This window comes from Netta rufina (assembly GCF_964035555.1).
Source record: "Netta rufina genome assembly, chromosome: 3".
NCBI classification, from domain to species: Eukaryota; Metazoa; Chordata; class Aves; order Anseriformes; family Anatidae; genus Netta; species Netta rufina.
Window position 1 is genome coordinate 47,455,982 of NC_140125.1, and position 26,503 is coordinate 47,482,484.

General features: G+C 42.2%; 1 protein-coding gene across 1 annotated transcript in view; it reads left to right on the forward strand.

Moving 5' to 3' along the window:
• Nucleotides 1–17,066, forward strand: part of RPS6KA2 (ribosomal protein S6 kinase A2) — a gene marked incomplete at both ends in the record, with an annotated part of 165,693 nt that extends 148,627 nt beyond the window's left edge. Inside the window, 7 exons of the mRNA XM_084284263.1 lie at nucleotides 5,149–5,238; nucleotides 6,399–6,557; nucleotides 7,748–7,909; nucleotides 12,606–12,682; nucleotides 15,122–15,239; nucleotides 16,416–16,553; nucleotides 16,941–17,066. Of these exons, the coding sequence (XP_084140389.1) occupies nucleotides 5,149–5,238; nucleotides 6,399–6,557; nucleotides 7,748–7,909; nucleotides 12,606–12,682; nucleotides 15,122–15,239; nucleotides 16,416–16,553; nucleotides 16,941–17,066 (870 nt within the window). The remainder of the gene's footprint in view (nucleotides 1–5,148; nucleotides 5,239–6,398; nucleotides 6,558–7,747; nucleotides 7,910–12,605; nucleotides 12,683–15,121; nucleotides 15,240–16,415; nucleotides 16,554–16,940) is intronic.
• Nucleotides 17,067–26,503: the final 9,437 nt, after the last annotated feature.

Sequence of the window (26,503 nt, forward strand, 5' to 3'; positions counted from 1 at the left end):
TCCTGCTGCTGGAGACAGAGCAGGAGACAAGGACTGCCCTAATTCACTCTCACATCTCAGTTTCAGCTCAAGGAAAGGTGACTTGGGGCAGTTGAAGAAAAGGCAGGCAACCGTCCCACTTGGGATTGGGGGCAAAAAGAGCAGCCAAGGAGAGCTACCCCTGATGCCCCTGCAGCACAGCTCACCAAAGTTCCTCAGTCAAAGCCACACAACCTCCTTTATACCCATGTGAGTGCCGCAGGGTGTATCTTTAATGTTTCCCAGTATTTGAGGTTGATCCCAGTGCAAGTGGAAGTTTTCCGGTGGAATAAATTCACTAAAATAAAATGGATATGTATATATATATATGTTTTTTTTCTTTACTCCATGGTAGTGGTGCAGACAGGGTTAAAGCACAGTGCCAGCATTGTCACGGTTAGCTTGATTTCCCCAAGACCGGAGGTGGAGGGAGGGGACTAGTCTTGCCCATTTCTATTGACGCAATTAGACAGAGCTTTTGTGTCCTGCTTCACTTAAGAGGAAAAATCAAGTGAGAGCCAAGCAAACATTTTAATGCAGTGTTGTTTGTACATTAAAGATGCATGAAGTCCTTTTTCCCCAGCCCAGGAAGCCTCAAGCAGCAGCGAACTGTTTCCTTGCTCCAGTTTGCCCTGGCCAGAGCGCCATCCTTCCTCCTCAGGCCAGTTACAGCTTTTCTCGTCACGGCATCTCACGTTCCTTTTCCATCTTCTTACTCACTCCATTGCTTTTCTCTCACTGTTTCTTTTAAGCTGCTCAGTTTCCAGACAGCCAAGGCAGTTAAGTTGTCACCTCCTACCACCTGCCCTTTACCAATCTTGCAACTTGTAGCGATGGAGAGCTGCATGTGAGAAACACAGGCATCCTCCTCACACAAGGTCACCTGGGTTAATTTCAGCTGTTTAAAAAGGCAATTTACATTAGCGGGGCTAATTCTGCCCAAAGCAGATTAGGGAGTGCTCACACATACCCTTTATTTGGCAGAGCTGTGAAGGCTGTAAATCCCAGCTGGTGGGTGGTAGCAGACAGCTGGGGACTGTAACATCTGGTAATGGCATAACTAGATCCAAAAGAAGAAATTCATCTACACAGCCACATGAATACCTTCACAAAACTGCAGCCAGCAAATATGAACACATACTGTCTGTATAGATGCCGTACCATTTTCAGCAAGGTTTGGCCCATACAGAACTGTACCAACACTTTCCTTTATACTCCTCTGTCCACCCCAGGAAAGCTGAAAATATTGAATAACCATTAATAAGGAAGAATCAGGCAATTTTTTTCTACACAAAAGACTTGTAAAAGGACTTGCAAAAACTGGCCAGACTTGTTAAATAGGATTTTGAAAATATTCTCCCCTGATCCTTTCTTCCTGGACAGAGAAAGAGTTCAGTATTATCCTTTGATGGAGTTTGCCTCATTTTAAAATATCATGAGGTTTTTACCCTAAATTCCCCTGAAGAAAATATAACTTTGCTTTCAGCTAGTCAGTAAAAGAGACAAAGGATGTGCTAGCTGAAGGACAAAAAAGCCCATTGCTAGGACAAAGGACACTATTACATGTGTTGAATCCATGGGTACCCAATACACAGAGATAAAGTATATTTGTTCTATGGTTCAGTTTCTTATTTTTCTTAAGGACAATAACAAGCTTCTCTGCTTCATAGCTCTTCCCCACCAAAGTACAATAGAGCTCTTGTTACACTTTCAGTCAAGTTATTTATACATTTTGAGAGCTTTCTGAGTTGGTGTTCTCCACCACACAGCTACAGAGGGAAATAGAAAAGTAGCAGCATTACATATTTCTCAGAACCTCAGGGCTGGAAGCAGAGAAAGTATTCCATGAAGTCTGTAACAGAGGATGTTTGTGTATACATTTAGTTCAAATCAGAATTAATATCTTAAAGGAAAATCATTCCTTGCACAGAGGAAGAGTTTCAAACAGCTCATGGGCCATCACAGAGAGGAGCAGGGAAGAAGCTGTCTTCAGGCAAAACACAATATCTCAAAGGAAACACAGAGAGACATAGGTAGGCAGCAGCCCAGAGCCTTTGGCCCACGTTGGAGTGGAGTAGCTGACAACTACTCCACTGTAGTTGTCATGAAAAGCATAGCTCTGAGAAATATTGTCTTAGATTGCATTTGAGGAACATACTTAATGGTCACATTGGGTGGGAGTGAAGTGCCACCTGCACTGTTTTCTGGTCCACACAATCTGCCCTGGTTGATTCAATGTGCAGAGCTAAAACCTCTTCATACACAGGGGTAGACTAAAAACAGAGATGGCCTTTACAAATCAGAGGTAAATTAAGCTCCAGAGCAGCAACAAGAGGAAGAATCAGTAACAAAGAGGTGGAAAGTGAAGTGTCTGGCTTGTGTCTCTCTGCTCTAGTAGAGGTTTGCTTCTCCTGCAAACCTCTTGTCCCAGCCTTATCCCTGCTCACACTGAAGTTCCTTCAGATTACTGTCCGGGTAAATGAGAGTGATCATTACCAAGAAGGCAGGATTGGTACCAATCATTGAGTTTTTAATGTAATAAGTACTTTGGCTCATGTTGGAGTGAGAGTGTCACATGCCTCTCTTCTGTGGCTGGTGGCACAGACGTTCTGGTCTCACATGAATGTCACTTACATGAATGAAGTATAGGTGCATTTTAGTTAAACCTCAAAGAGTCCAGAACATCTTTCCATTCCTACTAAAGCTTTCCCCTTTCTAGACAGTCCTAACATGGCAGGGACGAGAACTCTGGCTGTGTGGTGTCACGGAGCTGCAGAGAGGTAGCTGAGGGCCTGGCCACCATTGTTGCTGCTGTGTGCACCATGTCCCCCACCAGAAATGCCAGCCCCCAGTGCTGGGAGCTCCAGTGGTGATCTGCTGTGTGCTCCTGGGGAGCTTGCCCCTTTAGTCACCTTTAGTCATTGTATGGCAGCGTGTACACATGTTAAAGTAAAAAATTCAGTGTGTTTAGCAGGATGGTTTTGAGATGTATATTTATATAGCGTGCTGTGAATTAGAAGCCTTACATAACATCTACTGCTGCTGCTACTAAATCACTAGCAGACTGCTTCACATTATGCTGTTCTGAATTTTGTGTTAATAGCTGAGACTATTTTAAGTGTTTGGATTTTCTTTTTTAGACGATATATATACAGTTATATTCCTGCATTACTAATAGGTGCTTAAAATTTTCCACAACGCTGGATATCCCCTTTCACAGGGAAATACAACAGAAAAACAATCTGGAATATATCGCTTGCTACAGCACCATAGTGGTAGCAGAACTTACCACAAAAGCAGTAATACTTGCTGCTCTGCTGGTTTGTAGTAGGCAAGCAGTGCCCTAGCGGGCACACGTTTATGTAGCTCCATCAACTTGACAAGAGCTATATTGGTTTCTTCCAGCCAAGAAAGTGGCCCTGCATATCTTTTTATATGTTAGACTTATTGGTTGAGTGGGACACATTTGGCCACTGCAGTTTTATTTATGAGGAGTCATTCAATAGGATTTTCATTGGGTTTTTGAGAATGTCTCTACTAAACTGGGAGAGCAACGTTATTCTAAGGAGAAATTGCTGGTAGGGTTTTTTTCTACTCATCTGTTTTTGAATTTCTCCATTTATTCAAATATGGATAACTGCTGCTTTTCTGCATCATTTCACTGTTGTTCATTCAGAATCAAATCACTGGTATGGTTTCAGATGCCTGCCACAGCCACTAACCACCTTTATCAGTGCAAACACATGTCAGTTATGAGGAGTACAAAACCTCTGATGTATGAGTTATTGTGGCTGACGCACTAAATTCTAGACCTGCACTTAAATTTGTGTCACCATAAGTAAGCCATGAAAATGCATGCAAAAGCAGCCAGGCATTTATCTCCATTAACAAAAGAAGTTTTTAAAAACACGTTTCCAGGCAAACACTGTTGCTTTAAATCTGAGCTCTGTGCTGAGTTCTTATGGAGAACTAATCACATTGAAGGTTGGAAGCCTTCAAATCCAAGCCAGTAATGGAATTATGAATTTCTGAAAAAGCCACCCATTATTCTTCTGTAAACCTGTTATTCAAATGTAGTGCTGCCATTTTCTAGCAATAAGAAATTAATGCCAAAATATTTTACTCCAAATGAGTTCCTAGTAGAATGAGTTGGGTTTTTTTGCCACTCCCTGTGCAGTTACATTTGAGATTCCAAAGTGCAAATATCTTTCTTGGATTATTTTGCAGCTATTTGGGGGGTTGTAGATATCACTTAACTCTGCAAAGCAAGAATCACTAATCAGTGCTCTCAACCGGGCAAACGATTGAGACTCTTAGACTGACATCCCAAATACAAGTGTTAGGAGCACTGATGCGAAGTCAGTGCCATTCTAACAGCAGGCTTCCCATGCAGTGATGCTATCTAAGCAGCAGGTGCAGCATTTTTCTGAGACCTGCTGCTAGACAAACAAAAAGTTTTCATGTCTCACTGTATTCCCTGATCTTATGAAAGGTGCTGAATGCAGAAATGTGATGTGTAGAGCAGATTTCTTTCTAGCTTAGGAATAGGTAGACTTTGGTTAGATGGCCAAGTGCAAACTCTGGCCGCTCTCTTGTTCATTACAACAGCATGGCTCTTGTTTATTACAACAGCACAGCCAGTTTCCAATGGCTTCAACTCAGATCTTCCCTAGCATCTACACAATTTTGTTTCTGCCAAGCCCACCTGACAAGTAATTTCTATTAATTTATTGGCAGACATACAAGCATATGCCAATATTACAAACATATGCATTTTTATTTTTTTTTTGTCAAAGATGTCATTCTAAAACTATTATTATTTTCGAATTCTTCAGGTTGTTTGATTTCTAAATGAGACTTCTTGTCACTGCCATTATTTATGGGCAAACAAAGCTATAGGCATCAAAAAGTGTGACTACACCTTCAGAATCTAAAATAATTATTGCTCCATCTGCCTGAGGCAGATAGTCAGCATGGCTCTCATTTTTGCAGGGTTTGAGCTGGCCTCTACAAGAATAATGATTAACAGAAGAATTTTAAATATTAATTCATTTAAGCTGTATAAATTGCTTGTTTTGTGCTTAGTGCTGCCAGCTGGTACCTTACCACACTGTGCTTCATTTATTTCAGATAATTGACAAGAGCAAGAGAGACCCCTCTGAAGAAATTGAGATTCTCTTGCGATATGGACAGCATCCAAACATCATTACTCTTAAAGATGTGAGTAATCTTTGACCACTACAGTACTAAATGATTTTCACCTAATCATCAGGCTCACTTATTATATGGAAAATTCTCCAGTTTAAGGTCAGAGCTAAAAAAAAGACTCATTGAAATTAAGGGGAAAACATAACTTTAACAAATTACAGGCTAATAGTTGGAAAGACTGGTCAGGTTATATTCTCCAAATCCTGTCTAAACAACTGAGGATAAAACCAAAGGGCCGCAGTGCTGGAGAACAACAAAATGTACCTAGTTTTGAAGCACTTCTCAGAAGTGGGATCTCAGCTAGGATTGTCCATACTGTGTTAGATTCAGAGTTTAAAGAACAAAATTGCTTGTGTCACTGGCCAGTTCAATATGGTTCAGACCTTAGAGAAATATATATATAAAATTTCTAATCACATACCCTTGGGAAAGTATCACCTAATTCCTAAGTATTAGAGAATATCTTAAAATCTGTGCAAGAAAGGTTTTATATTCCTTTCCCAAAACATCTAGCATTGATGACTATAACACTGTCTATTATTGCAGTCCAGATAAAAGATTATGACATGAAAATGGCCATCTTCCAATCTAGACAAAAAATGTCTTTTCCCCCTTGCAATTGACGTTGATGGCAAATACATCTTGCAGCTCGTGTCAACAATATATTCACCAGAATTGCAAATATAAACTATATGATATCATTGGAAGCACGTCTTGGCCAACAGTATAATGCAGTTCATTTAGCTGATCATGAGTCAAAGGGAAATATTGATATTTAAAATGGCAAATGTTACCCTGTAGAACGGGAAAGAGAGAACATTACTGAGAAGGAGGCTTGGGTGAGAGCCAGGAGACATTTCAGGCTGTGTGAAATGGTGCTGCTTTTAGCAGTTTGGTCTGCTCTGCCGACAAGATAGCAGATCAGGAAAGCTGCCTGTCTATGTGGACAAATCAGCAAGTTGCCACAGACACGAGAAAAAAAGTGATGATTAAGTCTTGTTATAAAGTTGCCTTTTCTGTTGTTAAGCATAATAAGCACATTTCCCACACATTAGCTGATATTTTCTTCTTACAACATCTTACACAAACAAGCCAGTACTGTGATTAAAAGGCCAACCTTCACCAAGTGCAAGTTGGGTCTAAAATATGTATTTGTTGTATTACTCTTCCAGGTCTATGATGATGGGAAATACGTGTACCTGGTGATGGAGCTGATGAGGGGAGGCGAGCTCCTGGACCGCATTCTTCGGCAGAAGTGTTTCTCAGAACGAGAGGCCAGCGCCGTGCTGTGCACCATCACCAGGACTGTGGACTACCTGCACTCCCAGGGTGTAAGCATTGCTTTTTTGGTTCTCTGCAGCTGTTCTCTTAAATTCCAACTTTTAGAAAAAGTGAATAGTTGTGATTATACTTCTCTGAAATATAAATATGTTTTTACCCCCCAAAAAAGTGTTCAGACAAAATAATGTTTCATTCTTTTCCCATGTTTGGAATTGCGTTTAGGTTGTGAAATAGGGTCACAGGCTTTTTAGCCACTTCCTGGCTGAACTACAGTATGTCAAAGTGGTATTTTCGTCCCCAAACTACACTGATTTTCAAGTCTGTGTAACTTGCTGAGGTAGTTTGCTTCTTATCACAGTCATTATTGCCATATCTGATCTTTTAACCGAATTTCAGATAGGGTATCTGAGTCAGCAGATAAGTAGAAAATCAAATGCTCAGTTTTCAAAGCAAAGTAGCAGTTTGAGCAGCTGATGAGAAAGGTTTCTGACATGCTGTTAAAGAACTGACTTCTAAAATCTAAGCTTTCTATATACAGCAGTTTGAAAATCTCTCCTTTTCCACTTTTCAGGGACAAACAGTTTGGATAACTAGTCAAATATTTGCTTCTTTTTCCTTTCATGGTTAAAACAAGTGCATTTTGTGCTTGGACTTGTATGTTTTCATGATAGCTTTTCAGTGTAGATATAGAGGCTGTTTTCCCAACGTAGAAATGCAGTGCCTGTTGTAAAACACATAGCCACTTGAAGCTGGGTACCTACAGAAAGGATGTGTGTGAAAAGTAACCCCTCCCTTCAAGTGTGAGCTACTCATATGAACAGTCACAAGAAGACCCTTATTCATTTTCCTCCTCTGACAGGATTTCTTTTTCACCTTTCAGCTGAATATTTAGGGCTATCCAGGAGACTCTGACAGCAATGTGTTTGTACAACAGCCCCCGCTGCTCTCACTCAGGAAGAAAGTCCCCCCGCTTTGAGCAGTTGTCTCCATCATAATGTATCAGCAGAGGTTTTAGGACTTGTTCTTCCTGATTTTAATAGATTTTAAACTTTTTCCCCCTTCCTTTACCTGAGTTTTTTTAAGCAGCTTTTCTCCAAAACTGAAATATTTTAGGCATGAGCTCTTGACCGACCTCAAATATCAGAGCAGAAAGGGCAGCCAACCCTGGGTGCTCCCCCACCTCCTCCCCTCACTGCTTTCTTTTCACTAATTTTTTGTTATTCACTGCTTTCTCGTTAAGGTGGTGCACCGGGATTTGAAGCCAAGTAATATCCTCTACATGGATGAGTCAGGAAACCCAGACTCCATCAGGATCTGTGACTTCGGCTTTGCCAAGCAACTGAGAGCGGAGAATGGGCTGCTCATGACTCCCTGCTACACCGCCAACTTCGTCGCCCCTGAGGTAGGATCGTGTTTCAACGCCATGACTAAGGAGCATGGCACAGAAAGCTGTCCTCCATCCTGCTCACCTTTTTTCTCACTGCCTTTCAAAGAGGAGCAGGGCAGAATGCAGGCTACAGGCACTTTTGCAGCTTTTATTACCATACGTCTCCTGTTCATGTCAGCCTTCTCGGGCCAGTTGTTTCTTTCCTGACAGAAACCGGTGTTTGTCTCGTACTGACGTACAGCATGCTTTGGGCTCATTACTGGGATAAATACCATTTTTCCTCTAGCTGCTTCTTCTCAGAGTGCTTGCCCTCCAGTGCATTGCATCAGAACAGAATAAGGCTTAGAAGGGAAATCTTGATATCAGGAATAAGACTTGAAAGAAATATCCATGGTTGAAATCCTTACAGAGCTGAAGTCAGTGGAAGCTTTGCCATTGATTTGATTGAGCTAGAGAAAGATCTCTCCTCTTGAGCTTTTCTAGCACCAATCCCCCTGTTAGAGGGGATGTATGAACTATAGTAAAGATAAGAAAATTGTAAAGGTTTTGAAACTCCTCTCTCCCAGGCCCACCTGTCTATCTTTCCACTCATTTTGGAAACAATGGTTGAAATTCTTTGTGGTGTCAAATCTCTGGGCTTATCCTCCTATACCCATTTCTTATACCTTACCCTGCAGAGCTGCTCATGGGATAACAGACTGTCTGATATGAGTAACAGACCAGAACTGGCTTTCCCTTTTCTGATGAATTGCAATACCTTGTGGTTCTCATCCCTGTCTGCCCCGACATCACCTGTGAGAGGGAGGAGAGGGCTGCTTTCCTATTTTTGCAGACGAGAAAATAGAGGTGGGCCAAAGAGCTTGCCTCAAGCCTGGGGAAAGGTGGTTTTGTATCACCAGTGAGCGTTGCTCCTTTCACTCAGACCCACTGCAGTGGGGTTTGGTTCCCACGGCTGGTTGGGTTGTTTTGTCCTTTCACTCTGTTGGGTACTTGGTATTTCATTGCTTCTTCTTTCCAATGAAAGACAAAGAGGTTATTTTTCTGGGTTATTTTCTATTTCTTGCAGCAATGCTCATCAACATTTTTTGTATTTGCAATACACAGCTTCAAATGAGCATCTACTTTTCCTTGCTGCAGTCCCTGTAAGAAAAATGCAAAACTATTGCCTTTCAATACTTCATCTGTCCTCTGCTGTCAAACACCACTTTCTCTCAGTTGATATCGTTCATCAATCTTTTCTGCCCCATAACTGTCTTCCACCTCATCTGTGTGGTTGCAATTGGAAAGTGAAAACTGGGGTGATCTTTCTGTACATTTTCCTTTTGTGATGCCAAAAGATACAGGAATGAGAACCTTCCAGCATCAGAAAGAGAATTTGTTAAATTGAGACCATTGCCAGGGGCAGTATAAATTCAAAGCAGATTTTTTTCAGCAAAAATATTCCATTGCCAAGACAGATTGGTTTGCTATTTGATGTCTGTTTTTTCTTTGGTTGTTTGTTTGTTTTGTTTTGTTTTGTTTTGTTTTCTTTTTTTCATTTTAGATACTGGAATGAGCTGTGTAAAATTTATCAAGATAAGTTCTGGGGCACCACAGCATTTTAATTTCCAAAATGAAAAATAATTGTGTTTCCAAGATTTAAAGAATTGAGGTTTTCTCTGGGATCTAATGTGATTAAAATAGGTGCAGCTATTTTTCATGATGGGCTATTTTGTACAGTGTCTGTAATCACAAACCTTGCCAGACATTGTTTTTTCAGGTTCGCCTCTTCCGATTTGAACTGAAAGCAGAAATCATGGTCCCAGACGTTTGTGATGAGTAAGACAGGTTCGGCTAATGCAGGAAACGCTGGAGATTAGCTGAAACGTTACCAGAACTGGCAGAGAGCTTAATAAAGCCCTAAGTGCTTTTACGTTTTACCTGCGATATGATGCTGCCCTCCAGCCTGGACCTGACTCGTGCGTTCTCCGAGCCTCTCTGCAGCGTGCTTACAGCATTCAAACGAGAAGGCAGAAAGTCAGCCAGGCTGATGACACAAGGGGACAGTGGCAGAGGAATTATGACATGTTTGCATACTCGAGTCTCCCTTTGTTGTGGAAACATTTAATTTGAGACTATCGGGAAAGCTGAAAGCTCTGCGAGAGAAAGAAGCACTCTGCCACCTAGTGCGGGCTGTGTCCTTTGCAGAGAGAGAATAGCCAGGCTTGATCAGGAGCAAAATCAACAGTACTGTGTCACTGTAGTGCGGCAGGGCCATTTAGAAAAGGACTTTATTCTGCAGATTTCTTACAAAATCCATGAAGATTTGTGTGTGTGTGTGGTTTTTGTTTGTTTGTTTGTTTGTTTTTTGTTTTGTTTTGTTTTGTTTTTGCATTTGAAATGATAAGATTTTTTATTATCTCTCATGTCCATACACATCTTTCCTTGTACCGCAGCTGAGAAAAGCCTGTATTCATAACTCTGTTAATCCAATAAATCAAAACATATAGAAATAATAAACGTCTGGATAAGCATCTGAGCTATTATCAGAACTGAATAAACCCAGCAGAATTTTGGTCCTTGGCACCACGATGCCCTGCTGTGTGTGGAGCTAAGAACCAGATCATGCATGCATTTCAGATCTCACCAAACACTCTGATGTTTGGGGTGATGTAGGGTGATGTAAAACCCTTCTATATGGTAAATCTTTCAGCACCCACTAGAGTGGGAACCCACTGCATCTTTTGCAAAGCTTTTTCACTGAGCTTAGATTTCTTGCTCTCAGATTTGTTTCAAGACACATGTCTGTTATTGTTTGAAGGTGTCTGCCCCCTAGGGCAAAACCTAATCTTTTTGGCCAACGTTTCCAACACTTGATCCTGCCAGCTTAACATTTTCACTTTAACCACAGATGCAAAAACCTGCTGGAGACATTTTACAATAGCAGTGTCGTTAACTAGTGACTCTTGCTATCCGCTGTTGTTATCTGTGGGGTGACATTGCTGATGATGAGAAATAATTGCCACCAAGGCTTTCCTAGGCAATGGCACAGAGTGAATGTCCATGTTAGCTAGCAGAGTTGTTTCAAACTGAATGACAGCATGCAGCGACACCTGCCCATTATTTTGGAGTTGTGTCACCACTTGCTTAATAGCCTACTCCTCTAAACTTCATAACTGCTCCATCTTTCTGTCATTTGCTTTTGACTCAATTTTCCTTGGTAATTTGAGGAAGGACAGTGATGGCAGTGAAAATGTAACTGCTTTAGAAGGAACAAGTATGCCCACACCAAAAGATAAATTTTGGGCATTCAGTATCACACATGGAGCAAAAAGTAACTGAGCTTAACAAGTAGCAAAGATCTTTTTTTCATAAAACCTAACATAATAGAGGGCCAAGGAATGCAGGTACTAAAGAAAGAGGAACAATTATAACAGCCACAGAGTACACATAATGTGCAGGAGAGAGAGGCAGAAGTAGGATTTTTAGCAGCTTTGTTAACAGGAGAAAGTGCATTTTTTTCTCCATATTTTTTCAAGGTAGCAAATGTTCGCTTAGCAGCATACCTGGCAGATGGTTGCTTTACCACTCATCATTTGTAAAATCTGTCAAGGCAACATTTTCTGAATTTTTTTTCTTTTTTTCTAGCAACTCTTGGTCTCTTCTGTGATAAACTCCCAATAGTTGAAATAAATACTGGGTACTAAGCCCCAAGGACAGAAAAAGACTTGTTGAATTTATACCTTCCTTTTTCATGTGTGTTGCAAAGCAATAATTTATCTACCAATCCAGCAGAAGGGGACAAAACTCTCCTTGTGTGTCAGAATTGAAGTTAAGTAAACAGAATGGTCGTTTGCTTTTATGAGCAAGTAGAAGATCCAGAGGTGGCTCCTGAGCCTTTCAGAGCCAGAGAAACAAAGTTCTTCCCCTAGCCTCAGCAGTGCTCTGTCAGTCAGTGACTTTGCTTTCACTTGGACCTGTACTGACTCAAACAGACATTTCTTCTGGCATGCATTAGCATAAATGAAATCCAGAACACACCCTTACTGGTCTGACTGTCCATCCTGTACCAACACTGAACCTAATCAGATCTCTGCTGAGTACTGTGGGGTTTGGTTTACCTGTATGGAAATGGGATCAAGTTTCAGCCTGTTACCTGTTAAGCCCAGTCTACATGTGGCCACTTTTCTTAAACTAAAAGTAAGATAAGAATAACCCTTTTGTTTTTCTTTGCAGTTGTCATGCATCTGTACTATTCTGACACTAAACCTGAGTTAGTGAGCATCCATTTGCTCTGCCAGATCCAGAGCTCAGAAGTGCCCACCACTGTCACTCAGCCCCATGCTTGTTGCATCCACAGTGGACTTGGTGACCTCCACATTAGGAGGACACATTTCAAAGTATTAACTAGCTTTCTTTAAGAAATGTTTTAAATTAACTGAAGTAAGCAGAGAGGGTTGTTCTGCTCTGCTGTGTGGTAGGTGGTCAGAGGTGTTGAAGGCCAACAAACTGCCTTCAGCTCCACCATGGTGGAGGTGGCAGCTGTGCTGGGCTTGCACACAAACATACAGAACATCTTACTCCTGAGGCAGTCACCTATTCAAGCCAGACGTTAGGGCAAGCCCTGAAAATGTTACCAGAAGCAATCCCTGATCAGTACTTTTCGAAACCAAAAGCAAAAATTCAAGAATGTGGATTATCCAGTTTTCACCCTTGTCTTTACTTCACATAGGTCCTTAAACGCCAAGGTTACGATGCAGCCTGTGACATCTGGAGCCTGGGGATCCTGTTGTACACCATGTTGGCAGGGTAAGTGGAGAGGTTTTCCTCCAGAGGGCGTACTTTAGCAGTGATCAAGCCAGAGAGGAGTCATACACAGACTGCAAACTGGCTGTCCTCCTCAGGGAGATGTGCTCAATTGTATGAGGCAAAAAAAAATAGATGCCAAGACCTAGAATTAGAATAAGTTTTTCCAAAACATATAATTATCTTTGACACTTTACAAGTAGCTTAGGTTTTAACAGCCTGTGCCAGTAAATGTTCACTGAGACATCTAAAAGGTTACTCTCCACTTAAGTTACATGAAAGTTTTACATCAGAAGAGTAATTTAGGAGTGGCATGCAGAGAGCAGGTCATGGTCACCTCACCCGTAAGAAATTTATTCACTCCTATTAATACATGTATTCTCTTCAGCTTCATTCTTCTGCGGTTGTTGTTAATGAGGTATTTCAGCTCCTTCAAAGGCTAAAACAAAGAAAACAAACTAAAAAAAAAAAAAAAAGCAGTTTTCAGAAAGTAAATGAATAGATCAGTAAGAACAGCAACAGGCAGCATGATTTTGATTAAAGAACTACCAATCTCTAAAGTCAAATATTGGCACAAGAAGGCTGGAAGATTGAAATAAGCAGAGAGGGATAAGAATAAGATGTGCTGGGTGAATGGGAAACACAGTGTACAAAGCCAATCTGGAGATATCAGGCCCCTGCACTTCATTTCTTTTGCTGGCTGCAGGGTGTGGTATGTGTGTATTTATCCCAGCTAAGTGCCGCTTGAAACTTTTCAGTGACCTCTGACAGCTCTTTAGTCTACTTCATGATCATTCAGCTGGCAAGACGGCAAGAAGCTTGGATTCATTCCTAAATTCATACAGGAAACAAACAGATCCTACTGTTACGTTATTCATGTCACTTGCTTTGTGGCTTTCAGAAAAGGTGCCAGGAGTTTCTGTCCCACATATTTTGTTCCTGATTACAGTTGTGTTCAGCGTTAGCTGAAATACACTGGGACTTTCTGGAGCAGTCTCCCAGTCTGCTGTGATCCTCTCAAAAATGCCATTTCTACTTGGCTAATGTCATGGATTTGCATTGATACACAACCAGAATCAGTAAATAAAATCAACCCATTACCAAGAGTCACATTACTTAGCTGATTATATTCAAAATGTTTCTTTTCGAAATGTGACTCTAAAAAAAATCCAAATATATTTTAATCTGAAATACATATTACATAATCAGCAGATTCTAAATTTGCCACCAGGTGCCACTAAATTGTATCTCACCTTTTTCTACACTTAAAGGAGAAAATAAGAGTAATGTGATCAGAAGTGCTGACTTTTTAGGTGCCACCACTGCATTAGGGATGCTCTTGTTCTTCCTTACCAGAGGAGAGAAGCAGGAGCTGACTGTTGTTTGCACTCAGGATGTTATTCTCCTCCCATCATCACTATGAGCTCAGACACTGAAGGCTAGAGTACGAGTCTGGATCCTATTAATATTTGGTATTGCAGCAGTGGGAATGACAGGCTTTGGAGTATTGGCCAGTCCTGAACATTCACTGCATCCTTTTCAGTAGTTACAGCATGGAATAACAGCATGGATCTCTCTGGGCTGAACTTCTGTGAAATCTGAAATGATCTGGAAAGCTAGAAAATACAGTGTGAGGAATTGAATGTGCTGGGGGGATAGGAAGCTGTGGCCAAACCAAGACGTCTGTTTAACAACCTAAAAACCAAACTGGCAGGTTTCCAGAAAAGAAAAGGCAGATGGAAGGGAAGATATAAAAATCCCAGATACCCTCCTCTTATAAATCTACACAGCTGTTCAAGATTGCAGAATAAAATTTGGCTTGGCAAATTTTAGTCAGTTGCAAAATTTTACCACTTGTCACTTTGTGGAAAAAAAAAAAAAAAGGCCCTGTACATGTGGCACTGATTTTGTAAAGCTGAGTACATGTTACTACTAATTTCTGTCTGGCTAGATCAGGAAGATTTTAAATAACCCATTGCATATAATTTGTTTTGTCCAGCAGACTTGCACATTGTGATTTTGTGATTAACAAAGAACTGCAAAACAGACTACAAAGGGTTCTTTTTTCCTTTCTTTTTTTCTGTTTCAGATATGAAGTTTTCTCCTTTATTATTTTTACTCTTTGTTCCCATTATCAAGGTTCTTCTATCAGCAATAAAACTGAGTAAAAATGAACAAAGAAAAAGTGAAAACCTGTGAATTTAAATATATATATATATAACATTGCTTAAAAATAAGAATGAAATGGAAATATATCTAAAAAAAATCTTTTTTTTTATTTAATATGAGGAACCATTGTACTGTGTAGCTTGAGTGAAAATGAAGTAGCTATGGTGGTCCATTCTGGAAGCAAATTCCCATTGTAATCAATGGTATTTAATATTAGATTCTAGAAATTATATACCTGCAAATTACTTTTTTTTTTTTTTTTTTTTTTAATAGGTTCACTCCTTTTGCAAATGGACCAGATGATACCCCAGAGGAGATTCTGGCCAGGATTGGCAGTGGCAAATATGCACTTACAGGAGGAAACTGGGATTCAGTATCTGACACTGCAAAGGTCAGTGGACACTTTCTCAGATTTTTTTCTTGTTCTCTTGAACGGGATGGCAGTCTGCAATTGTAACAAACTTAGAGACAGTCAGAAGGGTTATTTCTCAGTGTCTTATGAAATAAGAGCTCACTTGTTCATACTACTCTAAATTAAAAAGTGCTACAAATTTTGGTAGTTTATTTCATTAAACTAAGGCATAATATAGCACCATCAATTACGCACTGTCAAAATTAATATTGCACAGAACTGTTTTGTCACGCAGCTGAACTTTTAAAAGAAGTGTAGGGTAGTCAGTGACACAAATACGTGGTCTATATGTGAATCACCTTTTTCTTCCTCAAACTTAAGCATGAGCAGGAAGTAAATAAGGTAGCATTTTTAACTTTTGTACTGTCTGCAGTTGAGGCTGCCCATCTATTACAAAACCTGAAAAACCCAGGAGCTGGAATTCAACTGGTGCTGAGACTTTTGGACATGAAACCATGCACTAGTCTGACAGTGAGACAGTCTAGTGAGACAGACGGATGGGCAGGAGAGCTGGCAAGCTTGCAGTTGTCTGGCATCAATTAGAAACTTTGACACAATTTTTATATTCCCCCAGGAGATATCAGTTTTAGCAACTGGTAGTATCCAATGGAAAAACATCGATATATTCCACCACAAAACCACAAGAAATCCTAGCAACTTATTCATCTTGCTAACAGCACCTATGAGGCTCATTGTCAGACAATGAATTTTTCATCAGATGTCCGGTTTGGAAATTAAGATATTCAGATGTGGTGGAACTGGTATCACTGAATTTTAGCTGCCTTGAATGTTTGGTTTCTGTTCTATGCTTCCCTTGTAAGCAGGCTCCAGAGTCAGTGAGGAGATGCCTCCAGATGGCATCCTCTCTAGGCAGCATTTATCACTCCTACAAGGTCACTAATAATTGTTAACAGTCTTTCAGAAAGCTGCATACCTGCCACCTTATCTTTTGTTTGGATTATCAGTTGAGAATTGAACATTAGCCCTGAAAATTTTGAAGATCAGACTTTACACTTAAAAACTATAAAGCATATCTGAAATGCATCCCCCTCTCCATTCGGCATGCTGATGACTGCCATTGGGAAGATCTTGGTAAATCCTGCACTACCAGTAATTACTTTTTCATTTTTACTGTCTTCTTCCTTTTAAACCCAGGACATTGTGTCTAAGATGCTTCACGTAGACCCTCATCAGCGCCTCACAGCAGTTCAGGTGTTAAGACATCCGTGGATAGTGAACAGGGAGTACCTGTCTCAGAATCAACTCAGCAGACAGGACGTTCACCTGGTGAAGGTATGCCCTACACCCTTTCTTCTTTATTTCTTCCAGAAAGAGTTGGGATTTGTGTAAATATTCTGGAAAGTGACAGAGGAATTGGGAAAATAGTTTGCCACAGAGGCCAAATGTAATATGGCAGTAGACTAACAGTAAAGCTTTTCGACCCATTATTTGCTTGATATTTTTAACTTCCAGCTGCATTATAATGAACTGGTGAGAGTCTGCACATCGTTCTACCCACTGCTTTGAATCAGAGACACCCCAGCTGTCTCCCAGCCAGCAGACGCTGTGATCATTGTGTGGAAATTGTCCCTGCACAAGGGGATTGGATAGGGAAATGGAGGGGAGAAGCGTGAAAGAACTGAATTTGAGCCCATTTTTTTCTCTTTTTCTACTTCACAGGGTGCAATGGCAGCCACTTACTTCGCTTTAAACCGAACACCTCAGGCACCAAGGCTGGAGCCTGTATTGTCCTCCAATCTGGCTCAGCGGAGGGGCATGAAAAGACTTACCTCAACCAGGTTGTAGCAGTACCCCAAGAGGCCTCTTTGGAAACCCACAGTTTATTATTCGACAGATTCATCTTTACTTGGTTAGAACTTTTTTGGACACCTTGCATACGAAATCACCAGAACTAGCAGAAGCCCAGCGTAAGGCAAAGTTTGCCTTTGCTCCATCATTTCTTTTACATTCCATCCAGGATCCTGAGTTCAACAACTTCACGAAGATGTGCCAACTTTGCTGGTAGCTCTGTTTCCTTACTGAGATAAAGCCAAATAATGTAGACGTGCTCCATCCTTCCCTCCCTAGGAAATACTATTTTTGAGTCTTTAAGATGTTCCGTGGGAACATAGTTTTCATTTTGTTTCTCAAGAAAAGCACTTTTTGTAATGAAGACGCAGTCAGGTTTGAATGTTCTCAGAGGTTCCAGCAGGCGTCATGATGAAGTGGCTCGGCTGGTGACCCCTAAACACCTACTGATCTCCACTCGCTCCAGGAAGAGTGAAGGCTGCAGAAACACATGGGTGATATCTTACTTGAAATAAATGTTATATGACATGAAGGAGAGCGAGCTGCCAGTGGTGGAAATACCATCCAATTTCAAGAAATCTTTTGCACTTTGCCCCTGATCTCTCTGGAAGAAAGTCAGCACTGGTTGAGGAGGAGTGCGTGCCGTGAGCTTGACTTACTTGGAGGCCTGGCCCACCAAGAGCAGAAAGTCTCTGAGAAACTTGGTCCTCTGAGGAGATTATGGGGTCTCATGAGACTGTGGGAGAGCATTCATGTAAAACACTGGGAGTAGGAGCCTGTGGGTCAGGGGACACAAAGGTATCTGGTCTTGGCTAGCAAGGAGGAGACCAGCAGGCAAAGCCACCCACGGCAGCATGGTGGTGAGCGCTGCCCGAGGGACATGGCGTGCAGGTGCTTTGGAGGCAGACTGAGGTTCCCTCTGAGGGAAGGGGATGGTCCCCCACCTGGGGGTGGTCCAGAAGAGGCTCTGTGGGTGCCTGGGCTGCAGAGGGGCCAGGCAGGGTGGTGCAGCTGCCCTCCCATAGTGATGATCCTGCTCCAGGCCTCCTCCGATGCCCTGCTTCCTGCCCTTCCTGCAGTGTCTGCTTCTGAGGGGCCCAGCTAGCTCTGTCACAAGCTTTAATAACAGTACATTCTGAGGAGAAAGAGGAGGATGCTGTGCTTTTATATTTATATAAATATATACACGTGTATTTATATATAAATATAAAAAAAAAATCTGTACCTAATACCTGGATTTTTCAGGTTCATGGAAAGAAAACATGGTTGAAAGGATCTCAGCAAAATGGACCTTTTTTTTTCTCATTCCCTGAGCTATTTTTTTTTATTGTTTTTCTTATCCATTGTGGCATATGGTGGTCAAGAGCTGACCGGGATTCTTCTTTTTACTGCATTTGTTAACTTTTGTTTTCCAAGTGAATTTGTCACCTCAGATGCTTTGTGGGAGAAGTTAATGTGCTATGTTGGCTTTTTTTTTCTGTTGTGAAGGGGAAAAAAAAATGTGAACATGGAGCTTCGTATGCTAGAGATAGCAGTTTTCCTTGCTGAGTAGTTTGTACATTGTGGTGCCAAACTGGAATTTCCAGACCATGGCATTGGTGTCCAAGGGAACGAGGAGTTGCATTTGCTCCCTAAAACGATCTGTGTTCCAGTGTTGACTGAATTTTGTTTGTTTGCATTAGTCTATTTTTAAATTTAAAATTATTCTTAATAATTTAAACCAATATTTAATGTTCAGGTTTATGTGCTGTGCACACAGGAATGCTGCAAAGCAGCTCTCCTTGAAGCCCTTCTCTTTTCTAGAATAAACAATGCTGTAAAACTTCACAGAGAGGATGAATTGGCTTGAATTGGAGTGTGTGAACACGCGCAGGTGTGTCTATGTTTATCTACACAACAGCAGAGAATAATATACCTTAACTGGCTAAGGTACTCTGGCTAAGCTGTGCTCAGTATCAGCTTTTTGCTGCCTTTACACTTTTTCTCTCTCTGGAAGCTAATTAAGTCCCATGTACTTCTGTTGTCAGCACACTGAGAGGTGAGTCTGCAGGTAGGGGATGTCCTGGCTCGTGCAAAAATGCTCTGGCCAGGTCCCTGGGAGTGACTTCTGTCCCAGAGGAAGGCAAGATGAGCACAAGAATGCTAAGGGCAATCTGGAGGGAGGGCTGGATGTTCTGGTGTCCCAGTTGATTTGTGCTATTTCAACAAAACGTCTTTTTAATGTGTAATTGTATGTGGGCAGAAAGAGTGCTGTAAATATTAGGTACAGTTTTTGTCTCCCCTGGAGATTTCCTGGTCATCTTTCATTGGTTCAGTTTGCTTTCTCTTCACAGCCATAGGAAACAGTTTGATCACCTCTTGATATACATTCAGTCTTAGGTTTTTGAGCATTTTTATTTTTATTTTTAATCTGAATATTGTTGTAAGCCAAGCTTACTGGATGCGGGTCTTCCAGAAACTTGATGGTTTGAATCTGTTCCTGGTCTAGCTCTTCAAACTCTCCATCTATATCCCTATTAATCATACAAGGTTTGGGATGTGTACTGATTGGTATATTTGATGATCATTGATTATTTTCCTTTAAAGGCCCATAAATTACATATAATGGTTTTTGATTACCAAAATTTTGTTGCCAGTGCATCCAGATGTATGCACGTGTCTGTGTCCATGCACATACACAAAAACGTGCCATCTCAGCTTGTCCAAATTAGAAGGATATCAGTGTAGTCAGTGCTTGAAGTGATGCTCAGAGGAGTTGGGTCTGTGGTGTTCTTGAAAATCTGACACTGGTAACAGTAGTAGTTGCTCTGGGTGTGGACAGGCACGTGGCTTAGAAAGCAGCTCTGCACATGGATAAAGTTGTCATGTGGGACCTCCCCTCCACCCCAGCTGTGTATCCTTGTGCATATCACAGCAGATCACCCACCGCACAGGCTTGCTACTGGAGATACTCTTGTGATGGTTTTTCTGATCTGTTTCAGTCAAAATGAACCCAATTATTCCATTTTCATAGTTGATCTGGCTGATGCAACTCACTTGGACTGAAATACGAGAGCCTCTGTCAGCAAATTGAAGGCACAGCCACTCCTGCTGGTTTGCATTCATTATTTTAGACTGATAGCAGCTGCCACTTCCCCCAGCCCAGCTGCATCCAGGGGAAGATGCATGACCATGGCCTAACTGCTGCTCTGCCTGCTTTATACCAGCATCTCCTTTCCAGGCGCCTTGCTACACGACAGCTCAGCAATAAGCATTTATTCTCTCTAGGAGAAAATTTAAGTGAAAAAGGCTTAGCCTCTCTCTCTCTCTCTCTCTATATATATATATATATATATGTATTTAATCTTAAGGAACTTTACTAAATGCTGTGCTTAATTCCTGAAAGTCTAAAAATCTCTTTGAATTATTTTTTTTTTCTCTTTGATAATACCATCTTGCAGGTTATTAGTCCACAAAGCGACCTAGTGCCTTAGGCTATTATTAATAGTACAGTTCAATTTTCAAACCATCAAAGTGCATAAAGCAGTGACAGTCCAAGGCATCCTCACTGTGTCTGTCACAGTCAGCTGAATAGCTGACTGTTTAGATAGACAGAATTTATAAAGCCTGACGTTTTCATCAGAACACAAATAACCCCACAGACACTTTGTAATCAATCCCTGCATCTGAAAAAAAAAAAAAAGAAAAAGAAAAAAGGAGGGGAAAACAAACAAACAAAAAAAAAAAAAACAAAAAAAAAACAAAAAAAAAAAAACATGTGACAATAAATTCTCATTTGCTTCTGAAGAAAACCAGCATGAACAGCTCCCCACCCCCTCTCCCTGGGCATGGGGCTGACCCAGGCACAGGGTGCTGGGAGGATCAGAGTGTGTCGCGCTTCTCTAAAGCACGGATCGTGTGTCCCTGAGCTTCACCTAGCCTTGTGTGCAGCACCAGAGCTGTTTTCAGCCAGACTTATGGCTGAACAAGTTTTGGACTGAATTTGAAATGAGTAATAATTCTGTTGGCCTAAAGGGTAGATCAGACTCTATTAGGAATTAACACGTGAATCTTTAAGGCACACAGAAAAGACACAAATCTGTTTGCCTGGGTAGTGCTGCGCCACAGCACAAGAACTGAAAACTCGTACCAGGCACTGGTACAGCTCAGTAAAGGCAGTTGCTGCGTGTCTGACATGACTTATGGCCAGGCTCAGATCATCCCCTAAACCACTCCTGTGTGCACTTTTGCGTGCCACAAGGTTTTCTTACGCCACTCGTCCCTTGAGCTGCAGCCAGTGTGTGCCAGTGCTGAGGCTAAAAAAAGCCAGTTACTCTCTCTTGACCTTAGATGCTTTCTGTGCTTTCCCACCTCTCTTATCCAGGTCACAGTGGGGCAAAGCAAATGTGTCTGAACAAGTGGCTGGGGACAGCAGCAAGGCAGCAGCATCTTCTCTGACGGCAGCGCTGTCAGCACACTGCTGGGTCGCAGCTCGGATGCCACCCGCCTCCCTCTGCCTTATGCTGAGCTAGGCTCAGCTGTCACCATTTTTTGTAGGGAAATGGGTTACCTAAGCCAGGCTGTGCACACAGAGGTAGAAGGCCAACTGAGGCCTCGAAGTTCACCACAAGTTCACATAAACTGCCTGTAATCGGGAGGTGTGGGCTTACAGATGGCATGCCATGGGGAGACAGTGCTGACTGTGTATTTTGGCCACAGGTGAGCTTATAAAGAAGATAGTAAAAATCCTGGCATCTGTCTATGAATAATCCATTTTTACAGAGGAAATCACCAATTTTCTGGAGCGTGATGGCACTCTAGATCCCTCACAAGAGGAAGGCAGATAAACATGGAAGGTAAAACGGATTACTGAAGCAGAAAAGGAGGTATCTTAGCTTCCACAACAAAACAATTTTTTTTTTTTTTGAAGCTGTATGTTAAGATGTTTGCAGCAAAATTGCCAAAGCAGACAATTCAAAGCAAAATTCCCTCTCTGAACATCTGCAGACTTCTCCTTTAAACAGGAGCCAAGTGAGATCCAGGATCACGCATCTGAATCCTGACAGACAGACACACAGCGCAACTGGGCCAAAGATCCTTTAGATTCACATAAAAAGGTTTAAAATAATGCCAATCAGGTGTTTTAATATAGTTCATAATAAAGGAAAATGTGCATACCCATTTTCTTTTCTCCATTTTGAAGTACACATCAAAATACTACAGAAGTGTGTACCCTTACATGCCAGCCGACCTTGCTCCTACAGCTCTGTGCTGCCCCAAGGTGTTGGGGTTTGGCTGCCCCCTCCATGGCTGCCCATAACAGGCACAAGTAAAAATCACACATCCCTCAGGGTCTGAGAGCAAAACTTTGAGTATTTTTACTCAGAAAATGAAGGTAAAAGTAAGGCTCTCGCTATGTACATAACAAAAATCCTCAGTGTTTTGGTGAAGGGTGGGTGGAAGTCTGTGGAGAATAAGAATGGTATGGAGAAAATAAAGTCATGTTTGTTCTTACAGCCAAATTTTAGCCAAAACCAGTTTGTGAGTTTTTTGAGCCTCGGCCTAGCATCTCCATGTGCAAGTGGGTGACCACACACGCGAGTCAGACAGCTAACCAGGCATCTGATCATGCATGTAAGTGCTGGCTTGCACATGTAGAGGTTTTGCAGCCTAAAGTACAGAGTTTTGTTGTGTTGTATCCACCTGTGTTGTGTTAACCATGATGTTCAGTGTTGAAGTGTACAACCACCCATTCTTGGCTAAGTATAAGCAGTTGCAGATTTAGTTTGTGCTCCACTGTCTCATAAATGGATGTGACAGTCATAATTTTCAGATATCATAGACTGAAAGGCAAAGGGGGAAAATTCCCCTTTTGGATAAAGGGGAATTTTGAAGGGGGAGTCTGGACATAAGCATTTGGAAGCAGAGAAAATGAAAACCAATTGCAAAAAGATTGTTTCTGATTTGTTCCTTGTAGCTAAATCTTGCCTCCCTTATTCTTGTTGTATGTGTACCTTATTCTGTACGCGGCTCTGATGCGACCCAGGGTCAGCTCAGAGCAGGGTCCTCCTGGTGTCACAGCGGTGGAGCCTGGCCATTAGGTGATGATGTGTGCAAGGGGTTTACTTGGGCAGTATTAAATGAATCTGTCAAATTACGAACCATGATCTAGCACTTTGTTTACAGGCTCCATATTCATGTTTACAATGATTTCTGAGGCTCACACTTTTTACGTTTCCTGTATGAAAAGGGCAGCCAGTGTACAGATATTTATTACGTTTACCAGCGTTTCCGAATAGATTTTTTTTATAGTACATGGTTTTATGAAGTGTAATATTTTTATAGCAGAACGATGACCTTTGGACTTTCTATATTGTTACATACAACTGTTTGCAAATAAGCTCTTTGCTCCCCTCTCTCTGTGCACTGTGTCCCGTGTTGCTGCTGCTACTGTTGCTGGCCTCAGCTGCTGCTGCCCCGCGGTGCTGTGGGCTGACGGTGTTGTGAAACTGTGCGAGCTGAGCTGACTGCCAGGAGCTGTGACTGTGCCAAAGGGCTGGCTGCCTGCTGGGATCCCGGCAGGAGGATGGGGAGCTGGGCTGTACCAGGCTGTGGGTGGCCCCGAGGGGAAGCCTCAGTGCTCACCTTTGTCTGTATTCTGCTGTTCTGGCTTGGCATGCCCGTCCTTTCCTTTCTTTATAAAGAAATAAAAAATAATAATTAAAAAAAAAAAAAAGAAGAAGAAAGAAAGAAACAAGTCCTGCTTGTTTTTGCATGACTCCTTTCCAGCTCACAAGCGCTGGCTGTGTTTGAATGCTATGTGTTGGTCACAGTAAAGGCACACCATTACCTTTCCAAGTTACACCTGGAGCTGGTACCTCCATGCAGATACACTCAGACCTCTGATCTGGGAAGCAACAAGTAAGCCTTTAACCCCTCATCAGCTAGACTGTTCACCCACCAGGCAAATTTGGGATTTCACTGCCAGACCAACGAGAGCATTCACACAAGCTGCCTGACGTGAATTTCCCTTACCCCTCAGAGCCCTTCTATGGCACGGTTCTTCTGAGAACTGCTGGCAAGCTGCCTGCATAGCCTCTTCTGATTGCTGACCTTATCAGTGACCACAAAAGCACAATCAGCCTCTCCTACCTGGAGGGCTTGGTTCTGGTCCCCCACTACCACATTCAGGTCCAAGCAAGCGTAACCAAGCAAACTTGGACTTCAGATACATGGCATAGGCTTTCTGCTCTGCCCAGAGGTAGCCTTGTGCCTCTGTTCTCCTGCAAGCTGCTCCTGTCCTCCTCCCACTTCTGCCGTTTCTTTCCTTTCTGTGTCCCTAGCAGAAGCAACCCTTCCCGCTCCTTCATTCATTGTGGTCCTCCATTGCTAGGACACCTGTATGTCCCTTGCTGCCCTCTTCCTCTGTGCCCCAGTGCCTGCCACAAATTATTCATCCTTTCTCTTACCAAGCTTTTCTCCCAGAGGTCCATCTTGTCACCGTCATAGCCTTTCCAGGGAGGCGGGGCAATGACTGATGCACATTTGTCTTTATAGGCCCAAAAGTTAACAAAAGAAGAACCCCAATCATGTACAAGAACACCCAAACGAGAAGACCAAGGGAAAAAAAAAAAAAAAAAAAAAAAAAAAGCAAGCAACTCTCCCCCACCTCCTCTAATTCCTCCTTTAATATGACCATGGTCAGGGTAACCCCAGCTCAGACACTGTTTGACACACGTGGCTCTGCAGAAGATATGATGAAGAAGCCCTGTGGTGTGCAAGGCCCTGGGCAGGCAGACGTAAGTCTTTCCCCCTCACCCCAGAAAACACACAGATTACACATCTGGAGGCTTTCCCTGTTCTGTGGTGTAGCACATGCTGGCACTGACGCTACTCCCAAAAGAGGAGGGCTGGCCAGAATATGCTCCCCTATCTGATAAAGGACACAGACCTTTCAGGAAATCTGCTTTAGCAAACGTCTCAGATCACTGCAGCTATTGGTAAGTGACCATAACTTTTCTTCTGGATAGAGATGAATGCATTTTGTAACAGAAAAAAAAAAAAAAAAAGCAAGTAACTCCTCTTGGAATCCTGCCTTTTAGTCACCATTCATCCATTTCCTCTTATATATCTTCTCTTTTAAGGGTGTCTCATTTAAGGGCAGCACAACTGCTGGCTGAGGGCCCCAGGCACTGCAGCGTAGCAAATAGCAGGTATTAACAGTTCATGTCTGAAGATCGTGAGAAGCACAGGTTTTGTGCTAAAAGCTATGGAGCAGAACTGAAGACAAGGATTTTAGCCTATGCCCATCTATTGGGATTAACCACGGATCATGTTGTTGTGCACTGTCTGATGAAGATGGCATGCGCCCATTTTCTGGATGCAATGTGGAAGAAGGGGATCTCTGGACTGGAGAGCTACTCGTGGTGCTCTCCCTGTTTTCTAAACAAGCAAAGCTGGCCTGAGCTCGCTCTTAGTTGAGGAAATTAGTCTATAAAAGGCTGGTGAGTCAGTCTGTGGCGAGGCTGCTGGTTGGGCAGGCTTGGCCTGCTGCTGCCTAATTGATTCTTCCTGTCCTTCAGGTTCTGCCCTCACCAGTAAAAATAGACCTGGCCATAAAACCTCGTGCCTGCCCCACGGCAGCTAGCAGGCTTGAGCTCTAACGCTAGTCACCTTGCTGCTGAAAGAAGAACATTATTGCATTAATGCATGTGAGACTTTCCCTAGAGGCCTGAATGTATGTCACCTGTTGGCATGAAACAGTTTCACTTCTAGGATCAGTGGCTGTTACATTAGGGCCATAAGCACAGCAAACTGAAGCAATCCATGTCTCACTTCTTCAGAGAAGCAATAAGACTGACCTGTTAGCTGTTACACGCTTTTGGCATTGCTGATCTTTTGTCATGTGGAGCTCAGGTCTCATTTCAGCCACCAGCCTGCTGCCATCTGCACCAGGACTGTGGTCACTGCTGTGGGGTTTGGAGACTAATAAGGAGGGCAAAAACTCTGTCAGGGAATTAACAATGCTTCACACCACCTATACCATATGGATAAAACCTGTAACAAGAGCTGGTCAATGGTGTTTCCCCCCAAAAGCAAAAGACTTACCAGCCTAAAAGCAAAATAAGTAGTAATAGTACTTGTAGTGCACTAATTCCTGTGAACCACAAGAGGGCCTTAAATAAATATATGCCAGGCATGAATGAAACCTTCCAGTACAAAGAGATGATGACAGATCTTGAAGAAGCTCTCCAATTAGAATTACTCTGTTTTAAAGAGTGAAAAGCAGACCACAAAACCTTCAGTTCTTAAATTCCCACTTCCTGGAGCCAAGTGATGGCTCGTGAACTGACAGGCTACATGAAGATTCTGCGCATCCATGAGATGTGAGATAAAGCTCACACCTAGTGAGAGCTGTTCCACCTTTGTGTCAAACACTGCTGGAGCAGCGTCCC